The following is a 13,327-nucleotide window of genomic DNA, read 5'->3' as shown; positions in this document are numbered from 1 at the left end:
TTTATGAATAGCGGTCAAATACCTGCCTTGTTTTGCATTAAAAAAATCTTCAGTCAAAAGAAATATCCATTCCAAAAGTTCAAAAACATTTATTAATCAACGTCAACAATTAGCTCGAGCTGGTCACTGGTCAGTGGATGGGCAGGATTCCCTTGTTCTGCTGGTAGCCTCCACTGGCTTCCTGGTGGCCGTGCACTGCATGAGCCCCAAGGTTGTTGAACTTCTCCAACAGTTCTGCACCACCTTTGTAGCCCTTCTGGAGGTATTCGCCCTGGGAAATGATAAGATGTCATTGTCATTTATTGTTATGTCATAAAAATAATTGGGAGTTGGTGAATCTGACCAAAAAGAGCACATTAATATACGCTATTGTAGAGAATATAATAACGTCGACTGTGTTACTTGGATTTTTTATGGAAAAAATATTTTTCTCCGTAAAAGTCCGTAAAATTAATCAGTACAAGAAAGTTACGTCTGTAATTTTGTTAAAAATCCTGTATTAAAACTCTATTTATTATCAAGGCAATTGTTAAATAATCTCAATTAACTTTACTGTAGAACTTTCCAAAAACTCTTTTGCACAACTAAACGAAAAGGTATTGTTGCTATCTATAACCTAAGAAAATTAATGTCACTTTCAAGTTCTAATAGCATTCAATAATGAAGTAAGCGACCACCTAATGTGTCTTAGAAAAAGTAATTATAAGTTTTTAATCATGGTTTCTCACTGTTTGCAAAATGTTCCAAAGGATTTATGAGATAAGGTATTTACTTTTTCTATAATGTGCCAATTTCAGTCGTTTCTCAGTAGATTGGGCGTCACCAAAATAACCCAAAAATATTAGTATCTTTAGCAATATTATCGGTAAGATTTTCAGTCTCGCAAGAACACATGTTACATATTATTTTATTACGCTTATCTGACGATCAAATAACATTGTTTATCCCCGACTAACTTACTAAAATAGCAAGGATTATTATTATATTCCTCATTTTCTACGCCAGACGTTAGCGTTAGTGATTTGGGAATAAGTTTATGTTTACTAACCTTATTGGCCTTGGCATCGTCAATCTTCTGTTCTGACACGTGATGTCCTTCCTTGCCCTGGGCGTTTGCATCCAGGATCTTCTCTTCGGCAGCTCCCTTGAAGCCTTGCTGAGCGTTCTCGCCGAAGTTCTGGGCGTTCTGGCCGGCGACGCGGTGGTCAGCCTCGTCATGGGCTTCATCGTAGAAGCTCTCCGTTTTTTCCTCTTCGTTCTTACTGCTGGATGTCTTGAATCCTTTGCTCACATGACCCTTTTTGTGGCTCTTCGCTTTTTTCAGCTGTTCCTCATTGGCACCTATTTACATGTCTCATGTTATTACATTTGTTAATTAAAGAATGCTATTCTATGTGTCAAATATAGACTTACCATGTTTATCGAATTTCTGGCCGCCCTCATAGAATTTCTCGTCGCCGGCAGCTTTCTTCTTCGCCTCTTCGTCTTTGTAGAAACTGGATTCTCCCTTTTCAGCCTTAGCAGCAGCGGCAGCCTGTTGGAAACCCTCTTGGCCATGTTTAGACTCTTCCTCAGCTTTCTTTTCTAGCTTCTCAATGTTTTCATCGGCGCCTTTCTTTTGAGCTGCATCGTACGCCTTTTTGTCAACGTATCCTCCGCCAACTTGGGCGCCCAGTATAGGATGGTAGAGAAGACCGTTTCCTAAGCCAATTCCGCCGACTCCCAAGCCACCGATTCCAGGGTGGATCAAAGCGCCGTTTGCGACACCTCCAACGCCGACTCCTCCAGCACCAATACCGCCGCCGACGCCAAGTCCATTAACCGCGCCTATTCCGAGCTGGCCAAGTCCTTGCCCAAGGCCGATCCCTCCGAGCCCTAAGCCACCGAGTCCACCGATGCCTATTCCTTGGCCTAAACCGAGACCTCCGACACCAACACCACCTACACCACCAACACCGACGCCCGTATTCAGAATCGTAGAAGCGGCTCCTTGAAGTTGCTCAGGATAATCCTCACTTTCTTCAACTTCGTACGAATTTGAAAGCGGCACTCCAGACCTCACATCGGTCCCGATAGCGTCCAGGCGCTCCTTCACATAGTCGTACGGCGTCTTGTTGTCAGACAACTCGACTTTATGGAACAGCTGGGCCGAAGCCACACACAGAATCGCGAACTTGGACAACGTAGTCAACATCGTTAAATTGTTTGCCGGCGTAGTGCGACTGATGTCATTTCGGTGCTGCAACCATTATTTATAGTGAAGTTAAATTCGGTGGAACGTAGCGGTCCTCGTATTTAGGTCTCCGTGATAGTTTTCGCCGTCTGGGGCCCGTGTCCGGTGGTTCCCTTCCTGTGTTATTGTCTTAACTGCTCCTAATGGGACTGAAACGGCGAAAATAAAACAATGCGCCCGGTGAGACCTTGCTTTCCAGTTCACTGAAGCCGGCAGTGGGGCGTCGGTTTACGCAACCAGCTATAGGTGACACGTTTTCTCGTGTTTTCCAAGAAATAACCTGTGGTTTCTGGAAATATGGTCTTATTATCCTGATAAACATAAAAGTTATTAAAGTTACTATGTGAATTGCTTGTTAGCATTGATTAAGATTCTGCCGGCAACTGTTAAATGAGATAAATCTGGGCTCATTGCCATTTCCGCGGAGTCTTATCTACCCAGCGAATAAGTAGGCTGTAAAGTACATTGTTAGAGTAACAACCTTATTTTTTAGTTAATGAGATAATGTTGCAATTTATTAACCGAGTGATTAATTTCCTCCGTGTATCAACCTTGGTTCAGATCGGACGATTTCACGTTATTGTTTTCTTACGCTTAAAATATGTGTCGAGGGCTCTAATAAAGGTTATCGTCCATTATACAGGTGTCAGGTGTCAATGAGTCACCAAGAATCACTCTTTGGAAATTTAGGAAGCATTGAAGTATAGAAATAGGTCGTAACTTTACCTCAAGTTCTTCGATTAGTCTCTACCTAACTAGGTAAGGTTTATTTCCAATCAACTTTAACGTTTAAAGTATAAAACAGATTTTGTCCACACGACATAAAATCGCAATATTCTTTGAAATATTCCGTTACCTAGTGAATCGTGTACGAAAAAAGGTCTGTCGCAAAAAATACAGTGAAAAGCACTTAACTTATTTTGCAAATGCAAATAGCTTGGGGAGTTTCAAATGATGATTATAATAAGACGTTAAATTAAATTGTCGTCTCGGTGTAATTTGAGGATTTTACTCCAAAATTATGTTCATAAAGACTTGTATGAACATTCTCATTTGGAACTCTAATTAAATTCGTTGCGGCCGGGATTAATCTTGGGGCTCTCTTTGTTACGGTTTGATGCTTTTCTACGTTTATTTTCAGAGTTTAAATCTGTTCTCGTGTTAAAATAAGTAGCCTTAAGTATTAGTTGATACCAAATCGAGTTACAACTAAGTGTATATCAGCCTTTTAGTTTAGTGTAAAGCGAGGTAGAGTCATTGATTCTATGAAATAATACAGTGCAACTGTGCATGCCACTAGTATTAGTATTTTATCTTTTCTTTCAAGCGATGAGATGACAAAAGTTTTGAGCGGTAAGTATGAATTGACCAAAGCCAGTGAAGGGATACTTAAAGACTCTTTTCGTTCAAAGAAATACTCAATTGACGGTGATAGCGTTCAAGGATGAATAAAGTGAATAAAAATGAATGAATGGAAATCTCTATTGAGTACCTACCTTATAATAAATGGCAGTGAGATCCCCTTTAAGATATAGGTCCTTTAATAGAAGGTTCCACTTTATCACTTAAAAAAGGTTACCTAAACTTTTCATACACAAAGAATTTAGTTCAGAAGACTATTGTGTATGGATGGACGTCGCACGACGGTAGATATATACAAATAATTATGATTATGCTGATAAGCCAGAGTTCTGGTGCCATGTAGGTAATTGTAATAATGCTCTTTTGCAATATACTCGTAGATATAGGGCTCGGGAAAGATACAAAAGATCTCATGGGTCGTCATTTGTAAGACAATATCTCTAATACAATATGGCAGTATTAGTATGAAATATTAACTCCCACTCACTCATAGTAGATCCAGAATAATTAAAGTACAACTTTAGTTTGGCTTCTTTTTCATAGTTAAAATGATAATATTAGCTCAGGTAATGGCCAATCTAATTAAAACTCTAAGTTTTAAATTAACTTAAAGCAAAGTTTAAAATAAGCGTATCTCGTAAATTTAATTTAAGCGCTTAAAGAAACAAATTTAACAAACTTTCGTGCATAACGTTAAGAACTTCGAGCGCCTAATTGAAATAAAAAGCAACAAATTCAAAATCTACACAAGTTCAGTGCACCCCACCAGGCGCCAACTATTTACTAACTTTAATTAATGCTGGTTTTAATCTGATATTCTAGAAATTTAAATAATAAAATGTGCTGAAATAATAATGTTTGTGAAGTAATAGTTGTGACATGTAAGACTATTCTTTACTTCAGGGTTGTTATTTTTGACTTTAGTGACTTTAAAATATGGAAAACTTTGAACCTAAGTAAGTATAGGATTTGTAATGGGATTTTAACTTTGAAATACGTTTTTATCACCAGTCTCACGTTAAAAACAAGCATTAAAATAATATTAAAAATACTTTGTTATTTAAACAATTTTGAATTTTTTAATTATTGCTGAAGAAGTATAAGAAGCTGATCAGTATAATTATTGTGCCAGCTAGGCCTAGATCATATTATTAATACATTTTATTTTTAGAAAAGCTCCAAAATATCGTAACTTCTTGGTAGAGTTAACTCTATAGAGATGCAGGTACTATAAAGAGGGAAAATTTTGCCAAGAAAACTTCAAACTGTAAGAACTTTAAGTAGGTTATTGAAATAGTTCTACTGCATTGTGAGTATGCGAGTTGGTGAAGAAAATTTTCAGGTTGCATTAAAATTTACGAAGAAAAAACTTCTTGTGTGTAAAAATTAGGAGTCATTGCGATGCATGATGTTATTTGCTTTTAGAAAAAAAGTTTTCTGTTTTAAAATAAATAAGTAGGTACCTAAGTAGTCTGTTAGTTGTTAATGGCGCGTTTAAATAAAGCTTAAAATATAGACCAGAACAATGCAATCAATCGACTTTTTGTTTTCATTCGACGGCAACACATAGGTACTACTATAGGTACTTCGTGGTAGATAATTAATTTCTTTACCTCTTACTGTACATTAACAGGTGACTAGAAATAATATAAAAACTTTTAAGCACTCTAATCTATACACACTTTTGGGTTTCTCTATCCGTAAACGTTTAAGTTCTCCATGTAAATGCCAGTCTTCATTCAGAGTCAATTCACAGATGGTTGACTGATTGCTTTTAGAAAACTGTAGGCGTTTCTTTTCATAATTCACTTTTCCTTACCTGTAATTTAAAAGCGTTCTCATTTAGTCTACATCGAAATGAAAATCGTCATCATATCGCGAATAAACATAAACTTTCTAACCTACTAATATTATAAATGCGGTTTGGATGTCTGGATGTTTGTTACTCTTTCACGCAAAAATTACTGAACGGATTTTGATGAAACTTTACAGTATTATTGTTTATAACCCAGAATAACATATAGGCTATAATTTATTATGACGATCTGTGACAAACTAAATTTCACGCGGGTGAAACCGTGGGCAAAAGCTAGTCTTCTACCTATATAAGTTTACATATCCTTCGTACCCGAGCCCCGAAGGTGTCCATTATAAAAACAAGGGAGAGTTGCAATTGAGTTTGTGATTGTGAAACAGATAATAACCAATGTTTACTTGTCAATTGGGTGCGTGCAAATTATAATAAATATTTTAGAATTATTACGGTTCCAACTTGAAAGTACTCCATCATTTGCATTCGGAATAATATGAACAGATGCATCTCTCCGATTGTAATGAATCAAATCTGGCATTTCGCTGACACGCGGCTGACATGTCTCGCGCCGCATTGTGTCTCTGTCGATATGCAAATAAGGACCTTTCTCCGTTTATCACACAGATACTTTTTGCTCGGTCACACTTTCGGCTTTCTACCGGCAAAGATTTTGCCAAGTTTAACGCTGCGTACCAATCGCGCTTGGATTTTCGACTCTGTTTCTTTACTATAAGGATGAGAAACGAGTGTAGCAGATTATGTTAAAGTTTACGCGCCTAAAGATTAATCGTCAATCACTCATTCGATCATAGTGCACTTTCTATCGATTGCATTGAGTTACCGAAAATAATAATCGAAATAAAGCTTTCACTACGACAAAATCGCTAAACGTTCAGTGTAATTTGGTTTTACATAACCAAAGTATAATGATACCTAGTGATAGTTAAGAAACTAATTTGTCTGAGTTAATTACTTAAATAGATGTTTAAATCTGTAGTAGTGAATTATATCGTCTGAAATTAGCGGTTAGCGGCAATAGAGCAGTAAGTATGTGACAATTTATAAATTAATATGTTGTTCACATATTCAGATTATTTCAGTATAAATAGGTATCATAAGAGTAAAATTAATTAGTTACTTTTATGCTAAGCCGAACAAACTAATGAATGTGGTCACCGAATCACTCTTTGATTGTGCCCATGAAAAAGAAATGGTTTGGAATGAAAATGTATTTCTAAAGGTTTAACACAGTTCAAACTACATGCACATCTGAAAACTATATTTTAGAGTTCCCCAGCAAAAACGGCGTTCGTGAAAATGTTCGCTAAAGCGAGTTCGACTGAACCATGAATGTATTCATGAGAGCCGTGGAACGTAAATTTTCGATGGCCGGATTGAATCCCGTTGAATAAAACGCTTTTATTGTCTTCTCCATTTTGACGCTGTTACGCTCGCGAGCAATTTTAGAGCGGATATTATATGCTGAGCGTAACACACCATATTATGCTTTGAACTCGCGGCTTTGTTTTTAGTTGCGAAATGTTCAGGATTTTAAGTTATATGACTGTTTTCAGAAGAAGTTAATGGAATTATTTCTATCAAGCAGAGGGCACATTAGACAGTTATCTAATTTTCAATCTGTTTGGTAGCCGCAAATATTCGCATATAAAAAATATTTTAGCTTTAAGCTCCTCTGGATTTAAGCGGTCACTCGAGGTGGCTCATTTAATCCTTATCATTTTGTCTGCCCTGCAATGACCTTTTCAGAGGGAGGTTTTTGAACAAGGTTGAGGACTTTTTTATCGGATTTATTAACAAAAAGCATCCAAAGTAAGATTAAAAACAAGTATTTTTTCACACATTTCTGAAATTGGTGAATTAATGTAGAAAGAGCTAGGAATAGGCTAATCGTTTTTTTCGTAAACGAAGACACGGGTCTCAACTAGTTGTCAGAACAAAATGCTCTCTAAACACTACAATATTTCACTCGTTGATTAATTCTGTTTCACAATGGATATTGTTAGCTATTAATATTGCCCAAATTGCTTCGTACTAGGTATTGTGTTAACCAATTGAAGGTATTTACATAATTTCAGAGGTTCAGAGTATAATAACAGGCTTGTACTAATTTTCATTGATAGCGATCATTTTTGGAATTCTAAAGGTTATTTAGGAATTAATAATCGTTAACTTGAAATATCTTAGGATAAATATTTCTTGTTAATATTAGACTGAAGTGGAGTTATTTAATTAATTTGTTAAATTTAATTTTAACTTAATTGTTGGGCCTATAAAATGGCTCGTATTATTAAAGAGCGCTCAAAATTCAATTCAAATTTAAGCGTAGATTCAATTAAGCATGCTCATGTTTTACTTAGCTAAGAAAACATAGCGAAAAAGTTTCAGTTCATTTTGTCTGTGTTTCTTCATTCGTTTTAAATAAAGCTAAATCATGTAGCTAAAGAATAACTCGTAATTTAAAAGGCCACGTACCTTAAAATAATAAAGTTTTCGCCAACTGCGCACGTCTAAAATTAGTCCAAGAATACTAATCTGCGAAAAGCAGCTATTCTTATCTCGCGTATTCGTACCTCATTCCCCATTACCCCAGCTTCGGAAATGAAGAGGTTAATGAGGTGGAAGGGAGGGAAATAGTTTCCAGGAAAAGGCAGCATTTTAGGTCCCATTTCCCGCGTCGCAATCTGCGGGATTAATATTTGTTCGGGATTGCAGTCCCGGAGTATATTCTTCCGCTGTCGTATGTACAGACGTGCACACTAAGGTTAATACTGTAGTATCTTATGTAGTTCTAGTAAAAGCTATTTTGGAACAAAAATTTAAAGGCTGATGTGCTGTCTGTACTATGTACACAAGACAAATAAAAGCAACTTGTCAGAACTTCTCTTTTGAAGCAATTTTGTTAAGTAAGAACTGTTTTTGAAAATGTTTTACTGAATAACACAATGGTACTTCAGGCTTTAAATTGGTGATTACTGTCACGTTCCCGTACGTGATGTTCCCATCGATTTTGCATAACAATAGGAACCCATGAAGTTACTGTAAGTGTTCTAAGCAACAGAAAATATAATTTTGAAGTTAGAAGCTAGAATTTTCAGGGGTAAATGTTTTGGTTAGAGATGTTCTACAGACAATAGACATCAATGTAACAACGGTAGCATCCTACGAGTATAAAGTCAAATACGGGCTCTTTCATTTGTTTCAGCCCAATGACGTCCACTGCTGGACAAAGGTCTCCCTAAGGATTTCCATAACGATGTGGTATTTAGTTTTCAATATTATTTTAAGGCCCTATATTTGTTAGTTGATTAATTTTATTTTCGCTATACTTATATTACAACAACATAGAAATTATTGCAAATATCAAAACATTGCTATTGCCAGCGCTGTTATTGTGGTAGGTCGTCAATCAGCAGCGAACAGGCTGAAAATTAGTTTGTTCCATCCGTCCGTCCATCAATCATCTGCACCAGAACGGCAGTTAGCTTAGCTTGGATAATCGTTATGGGTTTTTAAGTGGCCAAGCTGATGGAGTGGTCAATATTTATTGTTGGTAAGGACTGAAAAACTAATCTTATTTATTACCCAATCAGATTTTGCCAAACCAAAAGACTCAATTTCATTTAAGTACTTATCATCAGTCTACTTATAGTAGTTCACTGCTGGACATAGGCCATTATAATATTGTATAAGCAGTGTGCTGCTTTACCTTGCTTTTGTATATTCGTGATAGATAGATTAAGTAGAAAATATGTTAACTTTTATCGCCAGCAGCATTTTTAAGCAGTCTTTAAAGTTGCTTATTACTTTTAGGAAAGTTAAGGAAATATTTTTATTTCCTTACTTAACTTACTATAAACCACATTGAACTTAACGGTACCTTAAATATAGCTCTATATAAAAAGTTTGTAATTAGGGAAACAGCAATTTAATGGCTTCTTCCTTCTCTAAAGTAGGTAATTAGAAAGCCAATTATCTAACGAAAGTAACCGCAAAATTCTTGCCGAAAATAAAAACGTTGAAATTTTTTCAGCGCTTTTTTATGATTTTCTTATAAAGAGGATATTGGTTGTTTGTACCTACAAATAGTTACTTTTTATAAAAAATCTAAAGTTTATTTTTTTATTTACGAGTACCTACCATCCTGGACACAAAATTGGTAAGCCTCAATGACACATTTTTTTATTTAGGTACACTTATAATAGGCCATTTTTACTCATCTAAATTTCAGGTTCACAACCACATCAGGAAAACGGTTGAAATGGGATGTAGCCCTGAGTCTTCCAGCGACTTGGCCCACTTTTAGCTTGGTCCACGGGCCAAGTCGTATAAATCTAATAATAATACATATAAATTAGGTAAGTCTAAATGTTGTAGTTATATTTTTTTAATAATTATCTCACAGCCCGTCTGCTAAATGTTGCCAGTCGTAGTACTTTGTAAACGCGATTATATCGTCGTGACAGATTGCGAGTGGCAACTCGTTAGCGAGATAAGGCGATTGATGCGCAGTGTTCCTTGAAGCTGCGCTGGTACTGGCTATGATACTCCACTATTCCATTTTGGAGATATGTAAGTTGTGAGAGGTAGCGGTTTTTCGTCATCATCATCATTTCAGGACGTCTACTGTTGAACATAGGCCTCCCCCAATGCATCCAGCGCCTTCCGCTACCTTTATGAGGTCGGGCGGTTTCTTGTCAATAAAGGGTTAAATTGTGCGTTAAACAATACAATTTAATGGTTAGGTATCCAATCAAATATTTTTAGTTTAGGGGAATAGAATTCAAGCTAATTCTGATACTTTTTGTAGCCAGATACGGATATTACCATCGCAGCTGGCCTATCATCATTATCAGCAGCAGCACACAACACAACAGGATGGCTCAATCAGTCAATCGTCATCATTTGTTATTTTTGTAATTGAAAAGCCTTTTCCCGCAGTTTATTCGCCCGCTTGAATTTCGGTCTGTCCCTGAAACCGCTCGCGTGTCCTTACGAAAACCGGAATAAGAAACTGTCCTATTTTTTCCCTAGTTTAACTATGTACAATACATCAAGATTAGTAAAGTAACAGAGTTATTTTCGCATTTATAATGCTAAATAGTTATGTACTTGGTATATTGTATGGATCGCAGACACTTAAAACGCAACGCGACATCTGACGGTTTTGCATCTTCAAACCAGAATATTATGAGACTCAAATAATACCGCCTCTGGCTTGGGCCACAAGACCTAGGTTATCTATTAGGTAAATCCTATTTAGCTTCGTTAGCAAAAGCGGTAAACCTGCGCACTTAATAGCTCACGTCAGATTCAATTTTATCATAATACTTCATTACAATGGTGCACAATTACATTTCGTTACTGACAACACTGAGGTTTTTGATATTATAGGGGGCGAACGAGCTCGAGTGATATACAGGGTGGCCATCCCTGGCCACCCTGACGTTCAAAGCTAAAATTTAGATACCTTACATCAAGGTGTAAGTAAATCACCCCCATGTATGTTCTACGATTTTGCTTAGTTTATGAGATAGAGTTAATTTTGTGACCTATGGTTGGGTTTTAATTTTTTTTCTGTTGAAACTTTGCTGATTTCTGTCCTATTTTTTGTGTGATTATTTGTCTGTATATCAAAATTGTTTGTTTCCCTAATATAAATAAATAATAAATAATACTCTGGAAGCTTCTCTAGCGTAAGTAAAAATAAACTACAAGTGCTCGCCAGAGTGAGGAAAAAATTAAAAAACAACCAAAGGTGATAGTAGGAATAAATGACAAAATTAACTCTATCTCCTAAACAGCCATTGTATTAGTAGACACCAGACAATAGTGTACCTACCACATTATATCGATTTATCAGAAATACTTCCTGTTCACAGGCCAGCAATGGACGTTATTGGGCTGAAACAAATAGACACAATATTTGTCAAATTCTCAGACCATTCATCCATCAATTTATTCGCCGATTATCCCATGTAAAAACCACTAGTCTCCTTAGCCAACTCGGTAATCTCGCCTCTAAGCCTCAAGGACGGTCCTTATCCGCTAATCCTTAAGCCAAGCCCGTAAGGTCCATGGGACATCCTGACGAAGGTCCAGATTATGGTAATGTGGCCTTGGAATATTAAGCGCCTGACCTGCCTTGAAGTGTTTTGTGAAGTATTCTTGAGTAGAGTGAGCCTATAAACGTCCCACTGAAGGGCACGAGTTTTATCTTAATTAAAGGTATGCAATTTTCACGATCCAGTAGAACGATTGACTATGGTTGTATAATCATGTGAGTCTGGATTCAGTATCAATGACGCACGCGACAAGTTTCGACTGAAGTTATAACAACAGAACGATAAGTCGACATTTACGCCCGTATTCACAAACGATACATGCTTAAGTGAAGCAGCAAATCGAACGCACAGCGTTGAATAGAGCTTGTGATGGTTCGTGTGTCAACCTATGCGCCCACGCGCACTGTGAGACCTCAAAATAACGTTTGTGATTACGGGCGTTAGTGGTGCAACTAGAAGAAGCTGACTGATTTTGCATCTACGAGCGTCAGACTACATGTGCGATATCACGATACAATAACAGTTGATTATTACATAGGTACTATGATGCACAATGCTTCGACGTTCGAGATCGCGACATTTAGAGTAGGCGCACACCGTTGATTTTTAGTTGGCCGATAGTTGTGCCCGATTTTAATTTGTATGAAGAATCGGCCAAATCGAATCGGCGTAGTGTGCGCACTCCCATACATGCCTATACTGATCAACTGCCCGACTAAACTATCGGCCGACAAAAAATCAACGGTGTGCGCCTACTCTTAGGCTGGGTTGCACCATCTTACTTTAACTTTAAAAAACTTCAAAAATCTGTCAAACTCCATACAAAAAGCATCGGGTATCGTCAAAGTTAGGTGGTGCAACTCAGCCTTAATTATGCAATACAACAATGTGTCTACGCGCGATATTTAGACAGCACGATCGATCGAAAATAATACGCCTTATCATTGGATCGATGACAATTGAAATAGACCATTCCTTCCTATAAGTCAGCATTACCGAAATTCAATTAAAAATAACTTTTTAAGAAGTGTTTTTCAGAGAAAACTTATGACTTTTCCTCAAACTTCCCACTCGCGCTCTATCACGAGACTCAGGTCAAGAGTCAAGGACGAAAGAAAAGTTGTAATGGAAAGTAGTAAAGTACTTAGTTCGCTTCCCGGTCGGGTCAAATATAAAGTGGATCTATTACCGCACTTCCGGGCCGGGTCAATTGAGGAAATGAACTTTGGAGCTTACGTGTTTCGAAGCGAAAATAAAGTAATGAATTTAGTAAGGCGAGGTGGAAAATTTTTACAATCTTTTTTCTTTCCTTAGACCTTTTAAAGTGACACTTTGGTAAAAAGATGAAAAATTTTAAGATATTTCTTACTAGGCAAAGTCACAGGGGATACTTTAAAATAATTAGATACTTAATGTATTCAATTTATGATCTTCTTTCTTTAAAATAATGATTATCATCATGTCAAAACTACTTTTGAGATAACGAACAATCTTATGTCAGCGTGCGTATTCAAGTTTTTCTACATTTTTAAAGAATCGATTTTTACTTTGGCGATTCTGACTGCTTTACCAAATTACTACTTCCATCCGAAACCCAAAGCATTATTTTGTATAATGCTTTTCTTTGATTAAGGTCACAAAAGAGACTAACTTTTGAGAAATCCACTTTCTCAGCTGCACACTAATGCACCGCTTATAATAACTTTATGGCATCATAAATCTGTAAACACACAACAAAATGTAGACAGACATACGATAAAATATTGTTCGCATGTTAATATGAAGGTATATAAATTAAAATTTCCGTTGTGGTTTGTAAAATCGTAAATGTCCCAG

At 36.7% G+C, this 13,327-nt stretch overlaps 1 protein-coding gene across 1 annotated transcript; it reads right to left on the bottom strand.

Annotated features, from left to right (window-relative positions):
• Nucleotides 1-69: 69 nt before the first annotated feature.
• On the bottom strand, nucleotides 70-2,377 carry LOC135075828 (spidroin-1-like). The gene is made up of 3 exons (XM_063970287.1): nucleotides 1,414-2,377; nucleotides 1,049-1,341; nucleotides 70-271 (listed from the first exon to the last, which is right to left on the bottom strand). The coding sequence occupies exons 1-3, from the start codon at nucleotides 2,192-2,194 to the stop codon at nucleotides 131-133; spliced, it is 1,215 nt and encodes a 404-aa protein (XP_063826357.1). The 5' UTR covers nucleotides 2,195-2,377; the 3' UTR covers nucleotides 70-130.
• Nucleotides 2,378-13,327: the final 10,950 nt, after the last annotated feature.

The sequence above is a fragment of the Ostrinia nubilalis genome, chromosome 11 (assembly GCF_963855985.1).
Source record: "Ostrinia nubilalis chromosome 11, ilOstNubi1.1, whole genome shotgun sequence".
In the NCBI taxonomy this organism is placed as follows: Eukaryota; Metazoa; Arthropoda; class Insecta; order Lepidoptera; family Crambidae; genus Ostrinia; species Ostrinia nubilalis.
Note: the sequence above shows the minus strand (reverse complement) of the source record. Positions and strands in the feature narration are given on the sequence as shown.

Bases quoted from the DNA above. Each gene is read 5' to 3' on its own strand.
- LOC135075828 (XM_063970287.1), bottom strand. From the start codon at position 2,194: ATGTTGACTACGTTGTCCAAGTTCGCGATTCTGTGTGTGGCTTCGGCC. The intron at 1,342-1,413 runs GTAAGTCTATAT...ACATGTAAATAG, and splicing joins CCAGAAATTCGATAAACATG to GTGCCAATGAGGAACAGCTG. The intron at 272-1,048 runs GTTAGTAAACAT...ATCATTTCCCAG, and splicing joins ACGATGCCAAGGCCAATAAG to GGCGAATACCTCCAGAAGGG.